Source organism: Andrena cerasifolii, chromosome 2 (assembly GCF_050908995.1).
Source record: "Andrena cerasifolii isolate SP2316 chromosome 2, iyAndCera1_principal, whole genome shotgun sequence".
Taxonomy (NCBI): Eukaryota; Metazoa; Arthropoda; class Insecta; order Hymenoptera; family Andrenidae; genus Andrena; species Andrena cerasifolii.
In genome coordinates this window covers 9,250,429-9,276,995 of record NC_135119.1, presented here as the reverse complement: position 1 = coordinate 9,276,995, position 26,567 = coordinate 9,250,429, and the positions used below count along the sequence as shown (strand labels likewise).

The 26,567-nt window shown below is 38.8% G+C and overlaps 2 protein-coding genes across 6 annotated transcripts; one reads left to right on the top strand and one right to left on the bottom strand.

The window, feature by feature from the left end:
- The first annotated feature begins 11,574 nt into the window (after window positions 1-11,574).
- On the top strand, window positions 11,575-19,310 carry Su(dx) (Suppressor of deltex). 4 transcript variants are annotated; one of them, XM_076807377.1, is made up of 12 exons: window positions 11,575-11,703; window positions 12,193-12,316; window positions 12,603-13,040; window positions 13,935-14,868; window positions 14,988-15,219; window positions 15,496-15,806; window positions 15,900-16,142; window positions 16,216-16,375; window positions 16,874-17,148; window positions 17,228-17,453; window positions 17,848-17,944; window positions 18,028-19,310. In XM_076807377.1, the coding sequence occupies exons 2-12, from the start codon at window positions 12,259-12,261 to the stop codon at window positions 18,198-18,200; spliced, it is 3,147 nt and encodes a 1,048-aa protein (XP_076663492.1). In that variant the 5' UTR covers window positions 11,575-11,703; window positions 12,193-12,258; the 3' UTR covers window positions 18,201-19,310. The 4 variants fall into 4 exon arrangements, with proteins under 4 accessions (XP_076663492.1, XP_076663490.1, XP_076663491.1 ...); XM_076807375.1 differs by having other exon boundaries at window positions 11,593-11,770; XM_076807376.1 differs by having other exon boundaries at window positions 11,593-11,770; window positions 12,178-12,316.
- A 2,388-nt stretch (window positions 19,311-21,698) lies between these two features.
- Window positions 21,699-26,080, bottom strand: LOC143378862 (uncharacterized). Of its 2 annotated transcripts, none has more exons than XM_076830890.1 (4): window positions 25,883-26,080; window positions 25,039-25,243; window positions 24,311-24,648; window positions 21,699-22,530 (listed from the first exon to the last, which is right to left on the bottom strand). In XM_076830890.1, the coding sequence occupies exons 1-4, from the start codon at window positions 25,941-25,943 to the stop codon at window positions 22,349-22,351; spliced, it is 786 nt and encodes a 261-aa protein (XP_076687005.1). In that variant the 5' UTR covers window positions 25,944-26,080; the 3' UTR covers window positions 21,699-22,348. The 2 variants fall into 2 exon arrangements, with proteins under 2 accessions (XP_076687005.1, XP_076687004.1); XM_076830889.1 differs by having other exon boundaries at window positions 21,702-22,530; window positions 25,039-25,264; window positions 25,883-26,077.
- Between the last annotated feature and the right edge of the window lie 487 nt (window positions 26,081-26,567).

Genomic DNA, 26,567 nt, shown 5'->3' with positions numbered 1-26,567 from the left:
CGAAAAATCAACACGAGCTCCCGTGCTCTGTATAAATCATAGATCCGCAAAAATTTGACTGTAAATTCGCGGTAATAGAACTCTACACAAGAGCCGCGGCGCTCTTGAAAATATATGGACGCGAAAAAAGCGTGGACTCTACGATCGCATTACCGGCGACCATAAAAGATCTTGCTAGAATGCAAGATTGTTAGGAAGACTAGTTTCATTGAGACCCATTTCAAAAAATTTCGCGGTGACTCTACTTGACTCGATCGATCCGATTATTTTACGAATTATTATTAATCGATATAAAATTGTAAGAATCGCGAGCAACAATTGTATTGATTTATTTTATTTTTTATTTTGAGACAGACACATGCATGTCACTATCTACGAGTACCTTGTATGGTCAGCTCAATCGATGCTGCTCTTTCGAACACACATGCATAACGTTTAGTGGCGCATCTTATATAATTGGCATTAGTTTCGGGAACATTTCTACGATATTTCGTGAATATGATTTAGAAAAGGACCACGCCATAAGGCTACTGCCTAGACGCCCTAGACCATATTCGCGAAATATTGCATAAGAGTTCCCCAAACGAATACCGACCATGTGAAAAGGGCCTCTGCATGTCGTGCATTTGTGTTGGAACGGCCAGAATCGAAAGAGCTAAGTAGCTGTACTACATGCACCCCCATTCAAAGAATGATAAAATGACTCACCGTTCGCTGTCATCATCGGTACTGCATCTCTGCAAACTCGTAACCCTCTGACCAGCATCCCTGAGACCAGCTCCCCTCTGATCACCATCCGTCTGACCAGCATCCCTCTGACCAGCAGCTCCCAGACGAGCACCCCTCAACTCAGCCCCAGCTTAGCTCTCAACGTTGCAGCTGCAGTTGGACTCGTGCATGACTCTACTTTCGCGGTGAAAAAGTTATTAGAGCACCGGTGCTCTCGACTAGCTTTACTTGCGCAAAAACACTGACTCTACGATCGCATTACGGGCGATCACAAACACTATAACTCAAACCGACAATTTATATTTAAACAGCAACTTTTAGCGCTCCTGTTTATTAAACGCGCACATTTCATCTATTTCACATTTCATCTATTTCACATTCCTTAGTTTCTGAATGTGTTTTTGTTGGGTAAGGTCTTTTTGCATGCATTATGTAGGAAGCTTATCCTACCAAATGCATTGCGTGCCTTAGGTATGATGCTTTTCCTTCCAAAATGCACGCACAAAGATTACGACCCACTTATACAAGGTACTCGTATTCTACATTCTACGGCATGCATGCAAGTACATCTTAGCTAGCTACCAAGCTAGCATAATTCTAGGCCCTCTCTAGGGCCCACGAGCTAGGCCCTCTCTAGGGCCCATGACTAGGACCCTCTCTAGGGCCTATGCCGAAGGCCCTCTCTAGGGCCCATGACTAGGACCCTCTCTAGGGCCCATGATTAGGACCCTCTCTAGGGCCCACGAGCTAGGCCCTCTCTAGGGCCCATGACTAGGACCCTCTCTAGGGCCTATGCCGAAGGCCCTCTCTAGGGCCCCTGTTCTGGGCCCTCTCTAGGGCCCACAAGCTAGGTCCTTTCTAGGACCTAGAATACCAAGCAGCTGAAAATTGAAGCTAATCGAAAATTTTACTTTACTTTCGCGATGAAAAAGCAATTAGAGCACCGGTGCTCTGGACAAATTTCCGATACGCAAAAGGTTGACTTTACTTTCGCGACGAAAAATCAACACGAGCTCCCGTGCTCTGTATAAATCATAGATCCGCAAAAATTTGACTGTAAATTCGCGGTAATAGAACTCTACACAAGAGCCGCGGCGCTCTTGAAAATATATGGACGCGAAAAAAGCGTGGACTCTACGATCGCATTACCGGCGACCATAAAAGATCTTGCTAGAATGCAAGATTGTTAGGAAGACTAGTTTCATTGAGACCCATTTCAAAAAATTTCGCGGTGACTCTACTTGACTCGATCGATCCGATTATTTTACGAATTATTATTAATCGATATAAAATTGTAAGAATCGCGAGCAACAATTGTATTGATTTATTTTATTTTTTATTTTGAGACAGACACATGCATGTCACTATCTACGAGTACCTTGTATGGTCAGCTCAATCGATGCTGCTCTTTCGAACACACATGCATAACGTTTAGTGGCGCATCTTATATAATTGGCATTAGTTTCGGGAACATTTCTACGATATTTCGTGAATATGATTTAGAAAAGGACCACGCCATAAGGCTACTGCCTAGACGCCCTAGACCATATTCGCGAAATATTGCATAAGAGTTCCCCAAACGAATACCGACCATGTGAAAAAGGCCTCTGCATGTCGTGCATTAGTGTTGGAACGGCCAGAATCGAAAGAGCTAAGTAGCTGTACTACATGCACCCCCATTCAAAGAATTATAAAATGACTCACCGTTCGCTGTCATCATCGGTACTGCATCTCTGCAAACTCGTAACCCTCTGACCAGCATCCCTGAGACCAGCTCCCCTCTGATCATCACCCATCTGACCAGCATCCCTCTGACCAGCAGCTCTCAGACGAGCACCCTTCAACTCAGCCCCAGCTTAGCTCTCAACGTTGCAGCTGCAGTTGGACTCGTGCATGACTCTACTTTCGCGGTGAAAAAGTTATTAGAGCACCGGTGCTCTCGACTAGCTTTACTTGCGCAAAAACACTGACTCTACGATCGCATTACGGGCGATCACAAACACTATAACTGAAACAGACAATTTGTATTTAAACAAGTTCGAAAAAATTTCCTTTAAATTGCAAGGTGTCACGCAATTCAGACTTTGAGAAAAATTTCCAGCAGCCACATTGGGCGCTCAATGAATTCTGATTCTGTCTGATAGAAAAAAGGAGTGGCCTCTTCGGGCGTTTAAGGTTTTTCAATCTTAATGTATGGAAGGAGTAGCCTTTTTGGGCGCCTAATGCTTTTTAATTCTAATGTACCATCATCAGGTCTCATCCTTTTTAATGTTAATTAAAAAATACAGCAGCCTGTTTAGGCGCATGATAATTCCGAATTGTAAAAGGAAATAGAAGCAGCCTCATCAGGCGCTAATGGCATGGAATGCCAGAAAAATTCCAATTCTACTCTAAAGTGTTAGTAAACCCTAACCCAGATCTAATTCTTCCCTGAAACTAGCAACGAATCTCTTAGTGAATTCTTTATTAAAGAATTCACCAGAGAAAACCTCGGCGAATCCCTCGGCGAATGTTTCGATGATGCGCTTAAAACTGGACTTGCCTGGCTAAATTTTCTAAGTTTCGCAGCACACATATACACTATACTTCGTTATACTAACCCTTTGGACTGTGATTGCGGTATAAGGTAAAAAACTACTAAAATTATTTCCAAAGACTTTACTTTAAAGTCCAAAGGGTTAGCATGCGCGCGTAAGAAAGATAGACGAGAGGTTCTCGTCGATCTTTCTACACATATGCCATTACAATTTCTTTCGCATATTTTAGAGGCACACTTGCACTGGTTTCAAGTGACAAATAGACGCTAAGTATCTCATTGCAGAGATAGAAAAAGAATTGAAAAACGGACACGGATTCGCCGTCGTGAGAGATCTCGAGCTGCTCGATACACTCACGCATTGCAGTTGCACAGACAAAACGCTAATACGCGACCACCATTCATCCAGCCCCCCATTAACGGGAGTTCCCCACTAGGGGCCGCGCCTGAGGGGTCAGACTCACAGCAGCCCGCCTCACAATTAAATCACATGCAGCTGCAATACGCGCTCCCATCACAAAGCCGACAATTTGCACAGGCGAGTGTATCGTGCCCGAGCATCTTGTGCTAATTCAAGATCTCTCCCGAGAGCGAATTATATTACCGGAAAAAAAGAAAAGAGAATTGAAAGTAGGAAATAGAAAATACACTATGACAAGTCTGTAAAAGTATACTAAATGCGAAACGACACGGTGCACGGTGAAGCTAATTGTAAGCAAAAGCAAAGGTAAAAGGCGTCACTCTCAACAAGCAAGCGTACCTCTACCCTTAAATCTAGCCTATCGCACTCTTTACAATGAGCCCTAGTGGCATAATCTATTGCAAATATGCACTTGCGTAACTTTCGAGGGATATGCGAAAGCTAAGAATCTCCCGATTGAGATTGCAAAAGAGACTAAACGACTAAAGGACCGAAAGGCGCGGCGCGACGCGAACATTCACCCTCGATCCACCGAAATTTCGTTTCTACATGGCATGCTCCATATCACGACTTTACACAGCCATGGCGAGCGTGACCGAGAACGAGAACTGTCGCACATCTTCGTCTAACAATGGTCCTCTGTGTAAAGCCGTAATAAGTTGTACCCAGCACAGCCGGCCTATGAAGGGCGAGAACACCATGCGCGAAATAGAAATCAGTGATCGAAGGCGAATTGTATTTCTAGAAGGGTGTGTTTGGCACTCTTATATTTAAAAAGAACGAGGCGGAACAAAAGCTTATCACTCGAAGTACGCAAGTGCATTTCTGAATAGATGTCCAGACCGAACCAAACTCACCGAATGTTAGTTTGGCTTGATCTGGACCCTTAAACTAGATCGTAGGCTTCAGCTTGACAACGTTTTGCAAGACGCAATGCATTGGAAAACGTTACCAAGTCCAGGCACACCAACGCGGAGGTACCTACGAAAGTGACCCATTTCTACGAAATATTTCTGGTCCATATTCGACCAATGCATTTTTGAAAATTTGGAAAAATTCTTACGACTAAAGTTCTTAAATTAAAACTTAATGGACTCTAGGACTATGGCTAGTTAAAACTAAGCACACGTGCAAGTTCTTCCGCGATGTATAAAATTTGTAGGTTTAGTGGCTTAAAGTTATTTTTATGCAAGGGAGAAAGAAATTTAAGTTCATATAGCAGCCACTTTGGCGGCAGTCATTTATTATTATACTGTTATTTTATAAAGGGACCATTTGAGGTCGAGATATCAGGTGGTAAGAGTGGCAATTTTTGATTTCTCGTAATATTACTACCAGTGTGTCTTAATATTTAGCACATGCAACGGGCAAGCAAAACTAGCGAGCATAATAACCAAGTAGTACCAAAAATTACTGTCATTGTTTATTAAGAGAATCTAATGACTCGAATGTAATTACTGTTAAGAGAGAAGATTTGAAAGAACTCGCACGAAAGAGTTCAACTTCAGAAATGTAACTCGTATTCGATACATTAAGCATCCGGAATGATTGTGAAATTAAAGAAAAGAAGTTTAGAATGTTTGAAACGCGATATTAAAACTCCTATCGCGAATTTAAAATTTATTCATTGTATTTTTCTACGTGTATTAAACATTTGGAAGTACACGCATTAAATTTTACTATTCGCGAGTACTAAGTACGTATTCGTGGTCACTATGCTCGCTACAGTAATCATTATGTTCGATAGCATACAGAAAAATTCAAAGAATGAAAAAGTATCACTCACCGTTCGTTGAAAATAGTCTCACTGACAAGCATCCCCTTTTAGCAGTAGCTATTCGATCTGCAGGCGAATGTCCAGCAGTTGCAGGGTCAGTACCCCATAGAATGTGTCACACTTCCAAATATGTCACATTACTTTCGCGATGAAAAAGCAATAGGAGCACTGGTGCTCTGAATTAATTCTAGATGCGTTAAAACACTGACTTTACGTTCGCGTTCACATTACTAATACGCAGGGCCACTGTGCACTATCGAATACTTTATCGCGAAATAAGCACTGATTCTACAATCGCATTGCACACGATTACAAAAGCAGTTCATGTTTTTAAACATATCTCAACAGTGGAAAGATGTGTTCGGACTCGAGTAAAGCGTTTCCAAAATAGTCCTCTAGGTACTGAGTGTAATGTAGTGGAATCTCGTTGAACGATCTCCCACATAGTCCAGTTATCGATGAAATTTATGCAGGAATCGAGAAATCACGAAATAATATGTACACGCACTCACTGATGCGATCACCGTCGCGAGTAAAGTCGAACTGACAGAGGTGACACCGCTTGGCAATGTTGTGACGTAGGGGTTGTTGGCGGTGTTATGGCGCTCGACCGACTCCCAGCTAACTGGAAATTCGTCAAGGCCAGAAATAATTTTATGTAGACACAGTAATTCCACGATGAAAAATCACTTAGAGCACCGGTGCTTTCACTTAAATAGTTCTGTATGCGCAAAACATTGACTCTGCACTCGCGTCCACACAGTGCTCTATGAAATACTTTATCGCGAAATATGTACTGACTCTAAAATCGCATTGCACGCGGTCACAAAAGCACATCACATTTCTAAACATCTCTCAGCAGTGGGAAGTAGTGTTCGGGCTCGCGTAAAATGTTTCCATAAAGGCATCTTGGTATTGAGTGTAATGCAGCAGAATCTTGTTAAACGGCCTCATACATAGTCCAGTAATCGATGAAATTGATGCACGAATCGAGAAATCACGAAATAATATGCAGGTACATTCACTGATCCGATCGCTGCCGCGGTTGAAGTCGAACTGTCAGCTTACACCTTTCGTGAATGTTGTCACATTGGTAGAGGTTGCTGTCGACCTCAACTGTTTCCCATGGAAGTTGAAATTTCACAAAGGCCGGAAATAATTCTATATCGCAATGTCCATTGCGAAATATGTACTTTTCGCAGCTGCAGCCATGCACCCTGCTCTTTCTATGTATACATATATGTCTTTCAAAGTTGAGGAGATGTGATCGGACTCGAGTACAGTGTTTTCAAAAAAGTCTTCCAGATACTTATTTTTAGTGTATTGCAGTAGAATCTGGACGATCGACCTCCCACATATTCCAGTAATCGATGGAAATAATACATTAAGATAGGTATACCATGGCATTTTAAATGTTCATCCGTCCGATCCGTCCTCCGACTTTGGTGAACGTCGTTATTGAACTCCATTATTTCACATATCTTGAGAATTCCACATTACTTTATTTTATATATTTATACATGTGGAAGGAAGGGAAGGAATGATTTATTCAAACATTTCGAGTTACATTTATTTTTACATTATATCAAAGTATTACTATTTAAAGAAATTCTTGTATCTATCTACTTATTTAGGATATTTGACAATCGCAGCAATCGCATCGGCTCTGTTCTCACCAATTACCAGGTCTCGCTACGAGGAGGTCGCAGCGTTTCGAGGCCCGTAGAGAGACTGCCTATTTATGTTTTATTCAGAAAATCTAATGACTCGAATGTAATAACTATTAATAAGAGAAGATTCATAAAACTCATATGAAATATTTAAACTTGAGAAGCGTAACTTGCATGCAAAACATTAAGCATCTCGAATGATTGTGAAATTAAAGAAAAATTGTTTAGAATGTTTAAAACGCGATACTAAAACTTTTATCTAGAATTTAATACATATATATATATAATCGTTTTATTCGGTAGCATGTAGAAAGATTGAACGAGTTGAAAAGTTGCACTGCTATCTCTGCAGATCGCCCCCCCCCCCCAAGAGTAATAAAATAGAAAATATTATGACATTGTGTATAATTCTGTATAAATAATTAATGTGAATTTAATTATTTATACAGAATTATAATTAATGTGAATTTAATTATTTAGGTTACAGTATCAGATTGAGATATTAAAACATAAGTTACAAGCAAATTTTAAATCTTGTGAAAGAGGGTTAAAAAATGTACTTATGTACTTTTACATATTTCGCCCCCTCCAAGAAAGGCTCCTGAATCCGCCTCTCCAGGTGGCTCGGCTGCATCGGGGGGAGGGGGATGGACCCGAGTTGAAACCCTGACCAGGTCCTCAGCAAGTCCAGGAAGTCCAGGAAGTCCAGTAGGTCCAGGTAGCTCGGCAACTGCAGGGTCCCCGGAGGTCCTCCAGGCCCGGAAGACCGACGACGACTGAGTACATGAAGCTCTGTGAGCTCCTTATCTAGACTTCGAGGAACGATGTCTCCCGATCAAAACAAGGTCGACGGTTAATTACAATTGCGAAATCCAACGAATTCTTCGGCAAAAATGGATTTTCTGCTAAAATATACGTTCCATTGGCTATTGCTATGACAAATAATGTTAACAACATTTACCCTAACCGCCCAGTAGAAATTATTATTAACTTTGATCGATAGAACTTGAGATATCAAGCAATTAGTAACATTTGATCTTGAATTTGCAAATGATTTTCTACGCCGAATGAATTCTCTTTTATTCTCAATGTTTAATTGTTCGATACATTAATGTTAATGCTTATACATATCATCTAGTATTATTTATAATGAATAAATACATTTTAGTGGAACTTGGTGTAAATGAATAGTTGCAGGAATATTTGGAGAAATATGAGTGACATACTTGTTTCTCCCCCTTAGTTACTAAGATCGACGAAGTATACGATAGAACCACGGTACTCTATGAAACACTTTTTGGCAGGCACAGGCACTGACTCTACAATCGCATTGCACACGATTACAGAAGCACTTCCTGTTTTTAAACGTCCTTCAGTTTCTGAAAAAGTCTTCTAGGTAACGGGTATATCTAAATGGAATCCTGTTAAAAGGCCTCCCACATGGTCCAGTAATCGATGAAATTTATGCGCGAATTGAGAAATCACGAGACAATATGAACTATGACGTGCACACACTTCACTGAACCGATGAATTTCTCAGCGCTAGACAAAATTTTATTTCCCAATGCGGGTTTCAAAAGTAACTCGACTTGCAGTTGCATCCATGCACACCACGACACTCGTGCATCATGCAACCTTCTGCGAGTCTTTTAAGAATTAGATTTTACTGTAAATTTTAGTGTTGGCCATAAACTAATACTCGTAGCCAGTAATATCCAATTATTATTACTTCAAAAGTGCATTAGAACCTTGCGGGAATGTCAGTAACAGCGTGAATTTTTAATACTTTTCGGCGTACGATACGTGAAAAGGTTCTACTACACGCAAAGTACTAATAAACAATGTCATCTTGCAACTTATAGCTTGCATGGGCTTTGAAGAAATACCATTTTTGTGCTTCATAGTGTCTTGATCCCTGAAATGGATTTTCGGAGAAAAATCGGCGTGAGTCGTTGACAAACCGAGCCAAAGCATAGCGTAGCAAAAGCCTACCTGTGCCAAACTCTCTCTCTAAACGAGTCACACGTATACAAGTACGCAAACACCTTTCAGCCTTTCAACACATGTCAGAGTAGTTGCTGAGTTGAACGCTGTTCATGAGCAGATGCCACTACATTCAGACCTCAAATTATGGGTCGGTAATACAGTTTGGGTGGCGACACGAACATCTATAAGGTGATAGGTCTATGCTGTACCTCGTCTGTGTTGAAACCAATTATGGCGAGGTAAGAGATACTTTTTACCGTGGGTCGGTGATAAGGATAAAGAATGCGATCGTATTTGGATCGATTTCGTTTATTTAGTAATTGAAAAGTAATTTAGTATGCAATTCTTCATTTGCAGTGTTTTCATTTTTCTTAGCAGGGGCAGTTATTTTTCATGTCTATTAACTTTACCGACCTGTATGAATCGGTGGAATATGGTTCTCAGAGTTACCGTTTTTAAACATACAGTGCGCAACACAAGTCACAGTTCTTTCACGAAGTTGTTACTTCAGAGGTGGCACCAGGGGGGCCAAGCTTCCCTCTTACGAAAGTTGAAGCAGAGTTTGTAGCGCCTCCTACCAATGAGGTGCGTACTAAACTGTGAATGTGTGAATTGGTGTGAATCGGGACGTATGTGTATGTGTATACGTGTAATGTACCGTTTACTTTAAAACCTGTCCACGGATCGTCGCGCCAGCGACACGTATGCAGCAGATAGAAGGATAAACATTGAAATTGAATATTTCTTCTTTTCTTAGGAAAAGAAAATATATTCAATTGCTTTGTATATCCTTCTATCTGCTGCATACGCGTCACTGACGCGACAATCCATGGTCAGACGGCCTTAGAAAGGGTAAACCAGGGAAAGTGAGGACACTTCCTCGTGTCTGCGCCAAACATTTCTAAATGACGACGGTCGTCATGGTAACATTTCACCAACGTCGAAAGGTTGTGTGTCGTGCTCACTGATACACGTAGGTATGTGTGTGTGATGTACCTAGCGCCTCCTACCAATACGGTGCTAACTAAACGGGAAAACTTCAGCCAAACAAAGACGGCTTGGTCCCCCTGGTCCCACATAACACAGCCCAGATAGCACACGTTTTCTATAAGCCGTCTTTAAAACGTCTTCAGACGTCTTGAAAGTCTGAAAGACGTCTTGAAAGTCTGAAAGACCTCTTAAAGACGGCTTATAGACGTCGTGTGCTATCTGGGAGACGTGTTAAAGACATCAACTGTACGTCCGTGTTAGGTCTGGACGACTTTAGAACGTCTTTTGGGCGTCTCTAGACGTCTGTGTGCTATCCGGGGTTCTGATCGCTTTACTAAAAATGATTTCTACTTAGCATAATAATAACCAAAGACACGATTAATATTCATTAGAAAAACATCGACGGTATCGTTATCATCTCTACTTCAAGTTTAAATTTTATTGTAAATTATTGAAACTCAAGGTCGTAATACAGTTATAAAATTTTGTAAGATTAAAGAAAAGGATGTTAAATTTCATGTACATTTTTTTAAGTCAGTTAAAAAAAGGAACAGCTTAAATTCAGAATCTAAAAATTAATTTATAGTATTATTACTTGTATTAAAAATAAATTGTTTTATACATATTTGAAAAGCGGTAATATCACAGACGGTATAGTGTACCTCTATACCTCATCTGTGATAATAAATCATACCATCACTATCGATGGTCCAACTATCGGAAACTATCGATGATCCAACTATCGGAAACTATCGATGGTCCAACTATCGGAAACTATCGATAGTGCACACGTCTGTGTGCTACCTGCACGGAAACGTGATTCCCAACGGTGTAGCATCTTTCCGTGTGGGGAACGGCCACCCACATGCACCTACACTCCATTCCATATAAAAGGGGACCTGCGCTTCTACCGATTTGCGACCGATCTGCGCACTCCCACGGATCTGACACACGTGATTGGTCGTAGCACTTTCCCTGCCGGTTTCCTATCAATCAATCATCAGACACGTCGAGTAATTTAGTAATTTTTCGGGTGTGAACACTAAAATTTAGTCAAGTAGTTAAGTAAAACAATGGTAAATTATTAAATTACTCGCTACTCGTCTAAATTACTCGACGTGTCTGTTCCATCCTTAAAGTGGAATGCAGTGTAGCGCTGTGATTCGCGCCACAGAACATCATATCATAGATGGGAATACTTCGCTTCGTGCCTCTTTCACTGTGTGAGTGCGAGCTGTTCGACATTCATCGTCGCCCGGTGTATACACACACCTACACACATGCATACATATTTTGTTCAACTTATGGTTGATTTGGTTTGGTTTAGTTATGATTGTAGGGAATTTGCAATAGGGACTTAATCTGCTTTACATTTTGTCACATGCTACAAAACGCACACACGCAAATCAATCGCGCTAGTGTGTACATGCATATGCGCATTTACGTTTAAATATATCTACTTTGTCTAGTGATTTACATATTACAAAAGATTCCTACCTTTGACGTATGAAAAGATGGTGACCTACTGATAAAGAAGTTTTGTGATAACGAATAACATGATGCGTAAGGAACGCCTTTCAAAGTGAATATATTGGTAATACATGGAACAGGAGATGCACTGGAACTGGACATATTTCACGCGATCCATTTTAATTATATCCGTGTGTATTGTTATCTGTTTGTTCATTAGTCAAGTGCTTCATTGCTCAATCGTCTTGAACACTTAATGATAATAACAATGTTTTTAATTCGATATCGATAATATTGTAGACTATTTCTCGATGTATTGCGTTCTACAATAATGCACCTATTTGTTATTAATTTTATAGTCTGGATTTTATAGCAGCATTATATTGTTCTGTTTATTTTGTCAAAGAACAATTTTTCCGATAGATTTTCCAGTTTTACGAGCTTACACAGTGGTATAGAGATTCAGTTGACCCGTATAATTTGTCATTTCAACAACAATCTTGCACTTCGTATTAGATTCTGAACTCTTATTATATGTGTATAATAAAAAAACGTTCGTATGGATATTCTTGGACATCAACAGTTGCACTTATTAAAGTTATTTCTATTCCAGGTAACACTACCATATAATAATCAAGGAATTATGAATTCTCATAAACCAGCATATTGAATTTTCACAATGTCCCATTGTGAAGAAGACGTGGTATCATCTGGTTTCCACCAATTAAGTGTTACAAGTAGGTTATAACTTATTTCGGGATAAAGTTTAATTTCACCGTATTCTTGAATTTCTACAATTACTCGAAGTTGTACTTCTATGTATTTAAAAAACAGCGCAGCTGTATATATGAATTAAGTCATACGTCGAGGGACGTTTGACAATTCACGATATAGAGTGCATTAATCTGCACTGCTTTTATAATAAATAATTATATTAAACAATCCTTGAAATTCTAAAGACACTATTCTCACGTATTAATAAAATGCTTTTTGCTTTTCTAATTAAATCTTTTCGTATTTCAGTTGAAGGTGCTATATTAACAAATTCAACTTTTCTAAAACCTAATCCTTATATAGAATTTTCCGTCGACGACAAAAGCCCTCGGAAGACAGAAGTTTCGAAGTCCACATATCAACCAAAATGGAACGAGGAATTTACGATACTTGTGACCCCACATTCGCAGTTACACTTTCGCCTATTAGATCACAGTACATTTCGAAAGGATACATTGATAGGGGAGAAAAGAATAAGTCTCTCTCAAGTGTTGTCTCATTACAATGGGAAATTGGAGAATGTGGAAGTAACCTTTGATCTAATGAGCGAAAATAAACATGATTCTCAGTTGTGCAAGGTTGGCGAGCTGATTACAGTATTCGACGGTTTAAGAATCAACATGCCAAATGTTCCGTCATTAAATATCAATGAACCATTGTGTCAGACACAGTGTATGTCTTCTGATGGTAAGGAATATAAATGTTGTATCGTCGCGATGTGAACTGTTGCATTGCCGTAAAGTGAACATAGCTCAGCATAGCTTTTGATTTGGAGGGAAATTTAAACTGAAGAAAAGGCGAAGAACTACACGAAGTTGTTGGTTTTTCTTGCAATTTTTATTCCCATCCAAATCAAAAGCTATGCTGAGCTACGTTCACATTGATCCGTGAATGATATGTTTTTAACCCTTCGGTGGGCGCGCTCTTCAGACTTGCATGAGTGGGCGCGTTGCGGCCTTTTACACCGCGATCGGAGGTCTCGTTGTTTTACCACTAAATTTAGGCAATTTTAGGTCTCGCAGAAGAAAATCGAAATTACATTAGTTGCTTAATAATATTTTTTTCAATGAACATAGAATATTAATGGCGATGAAGATAATAATAAGGGAATTAGTCCACATCCATCTGCTGCTCGTTTTTACAGTAAATATACGAAATATAAAATTTGCGGCTAACTGCCGCGGGCGCGCCTACCGAAGGGTTAAAGTAAGGTAATTATTTAGAAGTTTTCCATCCTCACCGATTTCAATGATTTTTGGATATGTTATCAAGATCCTGAACAACTTTCTCCTATACATGTTACCGCCGCACCACCTTCGTTTTCGCAAATATCGCGAAAACGAAGGTCGAGCGGCGGTAACGTGTATAGGAAAGAGTTTTTCAGAATCGTGTCCCCGACAACATATCCAAAAATCATTGAAATCGGTGAGGATGGAAAACTTCTAAATAATTACCTAAAGTAATTCCTGATCTATAATACCTAAGTATTTTTTCAATATTAGAGAAAAAAAGAGATCTCAGATACATCAGAAAAAGATTTAACAAACAATTTTTATTCAAACGTATGTAATGGCATTTTAGGTGTCGCGAATAATGATGCGACTAGTAATCGTAGCATTCTCAACGGAGGAGTTCGTGCTCGCATGAGATTACACGGAACAGAGAATGTTGCATCGAATTCTTTGTCGAATGGACATGCGGTATCACCTACGGACAAATCTGTTGTCTTTTTATCAGGGCGTCACGCGGTATCATTATTAGATGGACGCCAAATATCTCGAACAGATATGTCTACACCTGGAACAATAGATGGACGAATTGGTGGATCCGCAGAACAGTTCTCTAAGATTTCTGCCTCCGAAGGTCGTAATAATATTTCTCCAGTAGAGCAATCAATGTTGCCTGGAGCAGTTGGAATATCCAGATCGGACCAGTTACTCGCAACTAACATAGACATACGTTCCCATAATAGAACAGAGCTGTCTGCTCCTAGTGGACGTAACTCTAGAACAGAACAGTTGATAACGACTCCCATTACAGACAGTTTTGGAACTGTGAGAGCGGATCAACTAAGTACTCCTTTGGTAGATGGATGTGTAGCTTCTAGAGTAGACCAACCTACGAGTTCCACTTTAACGGATGATCAGGGAATTACGCACTTGGAACAGCCTGCGCTATTTACGTTACCAGATGGAACTAGCATTTCTCATTTAGAGCAAGCTGGAGCCTGTCAGACCGTTCAAAATACTTCGGAACAATCTACAGCATTACCAATGGCAGAAGGACGTAGACTTCCTCGCTCTGACCAGACTACAACTGCTACGTCAAATGCTCGTTCGAATCCTCGAATAGTGCAACGCGTAGCCTCGTTGACGGGTCAGACTGCCGTGCTACCTGGCCAGTCAACTCCTCAGTCTGGGTCTTCGATAATACTTGCGGAAGTTGAGCCTGCAAATCAATCAGAAGAACCTTTACCACCTGGTTGGGAAGTGAGATATGATATCTATAGAAGAAGGTTATATTATTTTAAAACATTATATAATGAAGTCATTTTTTGTTAAATTTGAATAGTTCGACAAATCGACAAGAAATATGTAACGTTCTTTCTTTTTTCTTTGGCACATTTTTGATTAGATATTATGTTGACCATAATACACGAAGTACCGCTTGGGAAAGGCCACAACCATTGCCACCGGGATGGGAAGTTCGTCGAGATCCAAGGGGTAGAATTTACTACGTGGATCATAATACAAGGAGCACTACGTGGCAAAGACCAAATACAGAAAGATTACAACATTTTCAACATTGGCAAGGTGAAAGGCAACATGTGGTGCAACAAGGTAACCAACGGTTTCTTTATCCTCAAGTAAGTAATAAATATTATACAATACAAGAATAATTATTATCTAAATCAGGCTTGGGAATTAAGCGAACTTGGCGGCCGATTTTCAGAGGCAACGCCTCCTTTCTCCCGCTGCGCGTCTTGGCCCCCGCGGCGGCCTAGGTGCTTGGAGCGCCTCCGGCCCGTTGCCTCTGAAAACCAGCCGCCAAGTTCACTTAATTCCCAAGCCTGATCTAAATATTTAGGTTTATTCCATCTTTCTAATATTTAAAATGGGTATGTTAATTTTAACACGTATAGGCTCACGGAGGTCAAACAGCTATAGCAGGACCGTCCACATCAACGGCTGATGACGATGATGCTTTGGGGCCATTACCCGCTGGATGGGAAAGACGCAAACAACCAGAAGGAAGAGTTTATTATGTGAATCATAAAAATCGTACTACTCAGTGGGAGGATCCTAGGACTCAAGGGCAGGAAATTGGAATTGATGAACCACCATTACCAGATGGTTGGGAGATACGATTAACCGAAGACGGAGTCCGATATTTTGTGGATCACAATACGAGAACAACTACTTTCCAAGATCCAAGACCTGGCGCACCTAAAGGGTTTGTACAGTTTCGTTAATACATCTTGAAATATTTATTCTTCTCTTCCTTTTCCTTTATTATACTGCTTATCGTTATATTACTGTTGTTTAGTCCGAAAGGTATTTATCGCGTACCAAGAGCATACGAAAGATCATTCCGGTGGAAGTTGTCGCAGTTCCGTTTCTTGTGTCAAACCAATGCATTACCGAATCACATAAAGATCAGTGTTAACCGACAAACATTATTTGAAGATTCATATCATCAAATAATGAACGCAGAAGCTTTTGCATTAAGACGCAGGTTATATATAATATTTAAAGGCGAAGAAGGACTCGATTATGGGGGTGTTTCCAGGTAAGAATAAAAAGATTCTCACGATGAAACATTTTTTAATGAAAAAAATACAAGTAACGAATTCTGATTTCAGAGAATGGTTTTTCTTATTGAGCCACGAAGTATTAAATCCAATGTATTGCTTGTTTGAATATGCCAATAAAAGTAATTATAGCTTGCAAATCAATCCAGCATCTTACGTCAATCCAGATCATTTACAATATTTTAAATTCATTGGAAGGTTTATAGCAATGGTATAGTATTAATGATTTCTGTTATGTATCATGTAGTATTAATATTATCAACCCTCGCCTGGCAGATACAGGGTCCGTTCGGAGCCATTCTAAATATCAGACTACGCGCCTTATTTATTATTAGTATTACTTCTTGAAAGAGTCGAGAATTTTAGACGACAATGCGCTCAGTGATCCGCCGTTCGAGGGTTAATAATTGCCGCTCCCAAAAGGACTGTATTCAATAGGAGGGTGCGGATCGTCCCGAGGTTCGGGTTCCCGGCTCTCGGGACGGTTCGGAGAATTTCGGGCGCGATCGGGCGAGGTCCCGATACTTTCATATTGCTCGAGATCCCGAAGTTTTGGGATCCCGAGACCGTCGGGATCTCGAGCAATACGAAAGTATCGAGATCCCGCCCGATTCCGCCCGAAAGTTTCCGGCCCGTTCCGAGCCCCAAATATCGGGTATCCGCACATCCCTGGTATTCAATATTGCATTCAATGACCGCATTTTTGTAGGCTCTTTATCATGGACGGTTTATCTATAGTGGATTCACTATGCCATTTTACAAACGAATGTTGAACAAGAAATTAGTTATGAAAGATATAGAATCTATTGATCCAGAATTTTATAAATCTCTGGTGTGGATAAAAGAAAATAATATCGACGAATGTGGCCTGGAATTATATTATAGTGTTGATTTTGAAATCCTTGGTCAAGTAATACATCACGAATTAAAAGATGGTGGTGACAAAATTAGGGTTATCGAAGACAACAAAGAAGAATATATTAGGTATTACTCTTAAGATTTCATTGGTTGCATGATATTTTAAGGAGAAAAGTGATTCATTGGGCATTACTATTGCTGAAAGGTTGATGACGGAGTGGAGAATGACAAGAGGTATAGAGGACCAAACCAAGGCATTTTTAGAAGGATTTAATTCAGTTGTACCACTAGAATGGTTAAAGTATTTTGATGAGCGTGAATTAGAACTTATGCTTTGTGGTATGCAAGAAATAGACGTGGAAGACTGGCAACGCAATACAATTTACAGACATTACACGCGAAACAGTAAACAAATCTTATGGTTCTGGCAGGTTCGTTATTATACGTGAATATACACTGTCGTTTGCAAAAATGTTGCCGAGCAGAAACTTGGTGGCCCGATCGAGTGTATCCTCATGGGCCCACGGTTCTCTAATGCAGTGGTAGAGGTAAGGCACACGTGTTGCTGCTATTGGCTGACGTGTCACGTCAACAAATCGGTCAGCAGCACCGCGTGACGAAGAGAGCGATGGATGCAGCGTGTGCCGCTAAGAACCTACGAGTGGGGAATTGGGGGGTTCCATGGCAGAGAATGGGGCGGCGCGAGCGAGGTAGCCCCGTGCCCCGCTAAGCATCCGGCCGTCAACATTTTTGCAAACCACAGTAGTAAGTTTAGAAAATCAGTAAATATATGTACTATTTATTACATTCGTGTATTTTATTTAGTTCGTAACAAGAACGGATAGTGAAAAACGAGCTCGGCTTTTACAATTTGTAACGGGCACATGTCGAGTACCTGTTGGAGGATTTGCAGAATTAATGGGTAAATATTACATTCTCGCAATGGAAGGTAAAATGATTAGCTTTAGATTTGCCGGTATGCTTATCCTGATTTTTATGTTTTAGGGAGTAATGGTCCCCAAAGATTTTGCATAGAAAAAGTAGGGAAGGACACGTGGTTACCGAGGTCACATACATGCTTCAATAGATTGGATTTGCCGCCATATAAGAGTTATGAACAATTAGTAGAAAAGTTAAATTACGCGATCGAAGAAACAGAAGGTTTTGGTCAAGAATAATTGCAGCTGTTGTTAAGTATAATATCTAACTGTGTACGGGCTGAAATCTAGTGTAATGATACAAGGTCACTATATTTTTGTTCGTTTTATTTTCGGTAATAATGTATAAGTTCTAAGTAAACATCTACTTAGAGTTTATGAATACAGTAAGCGAGGTGTATTGGAAATACTGATAATTCCATATGAAATTCCTGTAGTAGCTGTAATTGAAAATGTTTTATCTTAGGTTCTATTTCACTTATTTTCGGTACCGCAATTAAAACGAGAAATTTAAAATTCGTAGAAAATATCAATGAAACGCAAATAAATTTATAGAAGTACACGTAGCGAAATGCTAACGAACACTTTATAGAATAAAATGGTAATGAACTTGCCAAAATAAACACAGGTAGTTCCTTTCTACTTTTTATTGCTGGAATTTTTAAATATTTTCGTTAAAAAAAATGGTATTTTCTTACAAAACATTTTTCTCTAATCTGTATAAATGGCTTTTAGTGTGTACAATATATAAAATTATGAATTTTTTTATTATTTCAAACAATTTATTGTATCAGTGAAATCTATTAATTGTAATTTCTTAATCGAAACAATTTATTGATACTTTCTATGATGTGTTGATGATATTGTCCAAGTATTAAAGGGTTTGGAAATTACAATAATAAATATTGTACATATTGATTATTAATATGTAATATATTATAAACAATTAACAATTTCATGGTTTGTCCTAGGTAATTAGTCATAATATACTATTATTTTTCTGTACATATTGTATAACAATGTTTACGTAATTTGCAAGCAAATTTCTTAACAGAATTATAAAATCACTTATATGTATGTATCTTATGATTGATCGAATAATTTATATTAAAACTGTGCTTGTGTTTGTTATTACAGGTTTTATAGTAATGTGTCTTTTTTCGACGGCTTTAAATTAAATCCTGAAATAAATTAATATCTGTGATACCAAACATGTTCAATTCTTAGGATTATAAACATGGAACTTGTTAATTTGTTTATGAGTAATTTGTGCGTCCGTGTGCGCGCACATGTATGTACAAATAAGTATTGTAATTAATGTAACAAATAAATAATGCATTAATATATATATATATATCGCATATATATATATATGTATACACTTGCATGCATGCAGTACAAAACTGTACGTGTGTATTCACAAATTAAGTACACGCAATGCATACTGCAATACCAATTTAATGTTTGCAAGATAGTTATGAAAGATATATGGTACTATTGAAAAAATTAAATACATAGTGATTCGTTTACATGCTTTTTCAAGATTTATAAATACTTGTATCACAACTTTGTATAGTGTTTCCTAATTAAATTGTGGGCTCTATTTCCGAAAACCCCCATGCTCCGAATTGGCTGAAATTTTGGAAATAGGTTCTTTTTTGAGAAAGATGATGATTGCAACATCGACGAAATATAGGGGCGGTATTCTCAGTCGCTACTTATTCTTAAGGAAATGCTTAAGCATGCGGCATCCTTTACTAGCTACTAGGTTAGTAGAGGATGCCGCATGCTTAAGAATAAGTAGCGACTGAGAATACCGGCCTAGGATATACCTATCACAGACCAGGTATAGGAGAGACCTCTCATCCTATTGTCACAGACGAGGTATAGGATAGACCTATCAAACAATGCATTTTTCTGTCACCGGTTTGGGGGGTCCTAGGCCGGTATTCATAGTCGCTGCTTATTTTTAATCAAGTGCTTAAGCATGCGGCATCCTCTACTAACCTAATAGCTTAGTAAAGGATGTCGAATGTTTAAGCATTTGTTTAAGAATAAGTAGCGACTATGAATACCGGCCCCTAGAACCCCCGTACCATTTTTGTGTCGCATGCAACGTTACCGGAGAAGCCTCGAAACAGATTGTAACGATACGTGTGGTAGGAATTAGAATTTAAGAAGTGTAAAATTGGGTCATTCGAAACTCGCGATTTACAAATGATTGTGTTAGAGTAACAATTTAAAGATCGTTTTATAAACGTGTTCCGTGCAACGACCGAGAAAGAAGGATCACAACAAAACAAGAACACATACGCCTTTTAACTTTGCTGTCCTATTCGGGTTTATTTAACGCAAAACAAATTTATTTAACATAGAAATTTATATAAACAACAACATTATTCGAGGAAGACATACTTTGATGATGTAGCGCGGAAAACGTAACTTGGTATATGTATTCTTTAAGGTGCTGGAGCAGAGAGGACTTTAAAAATCATCAAAAACCCACCAGTTACAGTATCTCGCTGAAATATTCCAAGTTTCACTTAACCTTCTATCTTAACGCTATATTCGTATTCTGGAGTCGGGTAGGAACAATCGAACAACAGTTCAAGGTACATTTATTCTAATATTCTACCAAAGTATTGCAAGTTAAAGAGATTTGTACATCCAACTACACTGCGTTCCACATTAGAGCGTACTTGTTTCGCGTAGGGATACACTGTTGATTGGTAGTAATCCGGCAGGGAAAGTGCTACGACCAATCGCGAAAGTGCTACAACCAATCGCATGTGTCAGATCCGTGGGAGCTGCGCAGATCGGTCGAAAATCGGTAGGGGCGTTGGTACGCTCTTATATGGAACGCAGCGTTGGATGCTGTTCACGAGCAGATGCCACTATATTCAGACCTCAAATTATGGCTCGGCAATACAGTTTAGGTAGCGACACGAACATTCATAAGGTGATAGGTCTATCACTCTATCTTATACCTCGTCTGTGGTCTATTGTATACTTGGTCTGTGGTAATATCACCTAAAATTAGTGAATCACAATAGTTATTATGCTTGGATAAAATCGCTGTAGCCCAGCGTCGGTAAAACAGAAACCTGGTAGTTGGTGGATTGCAAAAGTCATCAAATTGCAATCCATCAGTGATTCTAGAGATGTCGCGGCGAGTTCAAGATCATAATTTAACCTTCAGGAATCTTTAATTCTCCAGCCTTCATCCAGTTAATCGGTAATGTATAATTAAATTTATTCCACAAGGCCACATCATGCAAATTCAGAAGAACTAATGATTTTTCATTCCATGTGATTTGTCACATAAATATACTGATTTATTTTAAAGAAATTAAAATAATCTTCCGCAATACATCGCCAATCAATTTCCACTTAAACGACCTTGTAAAAATCGTGCGAAGTTTCTTTCGATAACTGATCGTGCTTATCCATTGGATTCATCTGTTATAACCTGGAAGCGTTTCTAATGAAGTAAAAAGTAACTGAAACACGCAAACCGAAATGCTGCATTCAAAAGTAATTTCGTACGTCCTTGTACTTAAATACCTACTAAAGATCAGTGATTTCGTAGGGCTTTCTTGGTTATGTGTATTCTTTTTACAATACGTATTTTGTTTTCGTGATATTATATAATAAGTATAATTAAAACAACTAAAACCACAGGATATTAATAAAATTTTGTATTGATTTTTAAGCTTTTATTTGATAAATAATACATTACAATTGACTATCGTACTTTAGTATTTCAATGTGTAGTTCAAAATGGTAGTATATGCGATATCGTTTCCCTCGCTGTACAGCTTTATTAACATACAATTTTATGATTTCTTAAATCTTATTTACTTGTGCCACTTGTTACAATGTGTGTATTATTCACCATTACATGAGGTGCAATGTAAATTTTGGTTAATATTTAATTTCCTTTTCTAAAATGTACAAGTAAATTATTGTAATGAGAGGACTTCTAAACAATTTTACAATTTGATGAGGTTCAATCTTATACACCTTACATTCGAAAGGCACTGTTGAAGGTACGATATCATTTCAAAACTTCAATTAAGTTTAGGTAAAACCCACAGCGTGTCAAGTTAAAACGAAATTTTTAGACTCAGGGTTTGTTAATGTTTCTTCTATAAATTTAGTAACAAGAGATTTAATGCAAAAGAATTTCAGCAGTATATTGTGAACATAGATTTATGTGTCACTACTATGATATCCAGAATTTATAAAATCTCCAAAGAATTTTATTTTTTCAATTTAATGAATGAAAGGTTAAAACAATTAAACAACAGCTGGAAAATTAATAATAATTACTAACATTGAAAGTCAATTGAATGCTTCCCTTCGGCAATCACATTTCTAATTTTTTGTTATTTTACATCGTCGTAATATGGCCTGTAAGTGGGATGCCAGTTGTGTATATGAATTGTTGGTTGCCTGTTTTCCCATCTTGATTGATGCGTTGATATGTCCAGTCTAATTGGTCTACGACTTTGTTCCCGCTGTGGTTTAAACTCAATTTCCAATTTGGGTACACGCGAAGGATCTTGACCTGCAAAATTGCAGAATATTAATCGTTTGCTATCAATCAATAAGCGTGGTTGCAGCCATTAGCTCAATAAGATATGTATTACTTTATTAGTAAGATACTTATTAATTATTTACACTTTATATAGTATCCCTAGTAGCATTTCTGGTTGGCCCACAGTATCCCCAAGTTGGAAATTAGTTGGCCATCAAAATGCCAACAATAAATGCTACTAGGGATCACACCAATGTTACGTAACCAGTCTTTTCGTAACATTGAGTCACTAAAGTTGCCAACATATTAAATTTCGATGAAATTTGATTTTCTCAAAAATAGAGCCACATTCAAGAAATAATTATTCTAATAATTTCTGCACATTAATTTATCTCATTTGCATTGTACCATATTTACTGACGAATTTAGCTACATTTTGGTTAGATGCGCATGTACCAGACGTTTTCCAAATCGATTTTCTTATCCAACAAATTTTATTCTGTGTCATTTAAAATATTGCGAGGAAATGCGGCTCAATGTACTATTTTATCCAAATTCTGTATGAACGAGACTGATTTAAATATATAGTCGTAGATATCATTAGCATTAGGGCTGGAACTATTTGTCGAATTTTTCGGTATTCGAATATTCGAATACTTCAGATGCTCAATTATTTGACGAATATAATTCGGATATCCAAGTATTCGAATGCTATTCGAATGCCCAAGTATTCGAATACTATTCGAATGTCCAAGTATTCGAATACTACTCGAATGTCCAAGTATTCGAATACTACTCGAATGTCCAAGTATTCGAATACTGTTCGAATGTCCAAGTATTCGAATACTATTCGAATATTTAAGTACTCGAATACTGATGTATTCGAATAGTATGGGGTGAATTATAAATGAAGTTCTGTAGATTCATTTGTCAGGGTGAAATCTTGTAAGTTAATTTTGACCCACTTCACCCCATACTATTCGAATAATAACATTCGAATACTCAAATATTCGAAGTTTATTCGTAGCATTCGAATACTTGTAAAATATTCGAATACTAAATTATTCGAATAGTTCCAGCCCTAATTAACATCTAGTAAAAATGTGTACACATGTCTGGAATTATTATATGGGTTACAGTTGAGTTGCCACTGCATATAGTGACGGGAGCCTGTAGAAAGCAAACATTGAAATCAATCTTTTTCAAAAAATTGCAAATGGCGCGCCCTATGCGTTTAATAAATTACTATATAATACCAGCTTTACCACTCGGCTTCGCCCAAAATTTAGATTCTGATTTTACAAGAGAAAACATTTTTTGTTTTTTTCTTGTGGGTGAAAATGGTCACATTTATCTGGATTAGCTAGGCATAATGAGCTGGGACATATTTCGTAACCCCAGAGTTTCCCGTTCATAAGTTTTTAGGGGACAGACAAACGCACAAACACTTTCTACCTTATATATTAAGATTGTGCACTAATATACAAAATTTGAAGCAAATCAGTGACCCAAATCGTACTGACTCCCCTTGTGAGTGAATTGAAACACATTTCTAAACTAACTACATAAGTAAGACATAGGCCAATGCTAGAAACACTATATACAAAAATACAAACATAAATAGCGCAATCAACATTCGACGTATGATCTGAATCAAAACAAACGTGGGAGCATTTAAGTGGGCCCTGATACAGCAGCTACCAGATTAAAATCACGCATATACGTGCCAGCGGCCGCTAAAGTGTTGATGCCAAAGATACTGTCTAGGGAACGTAACAACAACGATTATTTTTATTAGGATTCCTGTTACCATTAGTGTTGTGATTTGAATGAACGTTGGTCCACGTCAGTTGCGTGTGATGACTTTGCCCTGGGAACCGAATATTCGTCCCCTGGGAGTGTCCTGCGTTTGCCGCAGTGGACGAAGCTGAAGAGTGCGTAGAACCGGCAGATGACGCGGCCGCAGATGCTACATGGCCAATCCCGACGACGCCGGACGAAGAAGCAACCGCGTTACCAACACCAAATCCTTGGCTGTTCACATTCCCTTGATGAACAAGATGATGTTGTCCGACAGCTTGTGCCACAGCGCCAGAAACTCCTGCTGATCCCGCGGCGAACGACACTGATTGACTTTCCGAAATGGCCCTGAGAAAAAAGCATTTACATCCTCTCCGATTACACAATCGTCTCTGTCGTTATCTGTGCTCACGTTAGAATATATTGCTGAAATAGAACCTAAGAGACACGTAAGAACGAGTAAATGATTTTGGAAATATTCGATAAAGACCAGACAAGAGTTGGATCTGAAATTGAGAGTTGAATAAAAATCTCAACAGCCAAATTTAGGTTGTTCACAACTGTAATTGAACGGCGTGCATTTTCACTCTGATTGAATTTTTATCCCCCGCTCAATAAGTCGATTTTTCCACGCGAAGTGACTAATTGATTTTCAATTACGCGCATGTTAATTTAAATCCATTCTTTTCCCACGCACAGTCACATCTTTCTCTCGTTTCCCCGATGAAAAATACTTACGCATGGTTGAAGCTGTTGCTTTCAGAGTAGCTAATGCCACCGGGGCCTACTTGGAAGCCCAAAGAGTGAGCATTGTTCCCCGTGTTCAGGTTGATATTTGCTGTGATCGGGATAGACAACGATCGTCCGTTCTTCGCGTCAGGTTCCTGGATGACTTGCTCCGGTATCAGCTCTGGTGGCGTGTTCCATAGTCGTTCGTCTTCTTCTGTGAGAAGAATGCGATCGTCTGCGGCATGACATGTTCCATCGTGACACACTTACATGGGACAAAATATTCCAACTGCCTAAACTTTTACCCTGGTTCGTTCCGTTCTTAAAGAGAACAATATTAAAGAAAAGAAGAAAAGAAAACTGTTATACAGCATCTTCCCTTATTTCCTTTACTCTGCTACTGCTTCAAACTACTTTCTACAGTGAAGTGAATGGTAAATGCAGAAAAGTATGTATGTGTTGAAGTGTTTGTCTCAAGATCGTCGAGTATTATCAGTATTTTCTATTTATTAATTTTTATTGTTTTTTTTTGTAACTGCACGCCGCGCCGTGTGCGGGACTCTTCCAGTCGCTACTCTTAACCACAGTCACTGAACGCCTATGGGCGTTTCCCGCACATACCACATGGCACTGAACGAACGAATGCGTGCGCTGATGACAACGAAAGGGTTAATTAGTTGCTAAACTGCGTCATAGGACGTTCACTATTTATTTGGTACGATTTCACAAAAATTTACGCGAACCTGTGACAGAAATCTCAGGTTAAATGTAATCGATTGCGAGGACTTTTAGAAAACGAGAATGAACCACGCGATTCATATTTTTTTTAGCTTAAGAAGATTATTATTTTTACCTGCCCACGCGACTAACAATACGAAACAGAATGGTACGACGTGAAGGCTGCTCCTGGCCATGTCTCAGAGCGTTCTGACTTTTGCACGCCTCTCCTACGCCCTTTTTCAATAAGTATGAACGACCTTAAAGTCCTGATTGATATTCACCGTGTGTCCACCCACGTAATACTTTTCAACGAACAGAGTTACAATCACTCCGATGACTCGCACGCACGCAGAGAAATGTGATTTTTCGGCGAGTGAGCAGCTTATTTAGCAGGCTGCATTTTTTCAGAAGCAAATAACAATAATAACAATAGTAATATGGCTTTATTGCGCCACATAGAAAGTAGAATAAAAACGAAAAAACAAAGCAAAAGTAAATAAACAATGAAAGAGATTAACAAAGACAAGGATAGTGGTGTAAAGGACGAGAATCGGCGAAGAAGTATTAGGTTTTTATTAAATTCCACCCTGATATTGAATATTACGTTCGCATGAATTAATTAGCCTTATATTAACAAATGCGGTGTGGAGATTTGGCCACATTATATATACCATTAATTTCTATTAATTCGTGCTTAGTTGCCCACATATTATTTTACACAAAGCAAATTCCTAAGCGCACAATTTGCTTATTACAAAGAATTATTATATACAGTTGAACCTCGATAACTCAAATCTCAAGGGAAGGGGAACAAAAAT

Coding starts and splice junctions, on each gene's coding strand:
- LOC143378862 (XM_076830889.1), bottom strand. CDS start 25,943: ATGGCCAGGAGCAGCCTTCACGTCGTACCATTCTGTTTCGTATTGTTA. Junction 25,265..25,882: donor ATTGTTAGTCGCGTGGGCAG/GTAAAAATAATA, acceptor GTCATGCCGCAG/ACGATCGCATTCTTCTCACA. Junction 24,649..25,038: donor AGCAACAGCTTCAACCATGC/GTAAGTATTTTT, acceptor CTTTTTTCTCAG/GGCCATTTCGGAAAGTCAAT.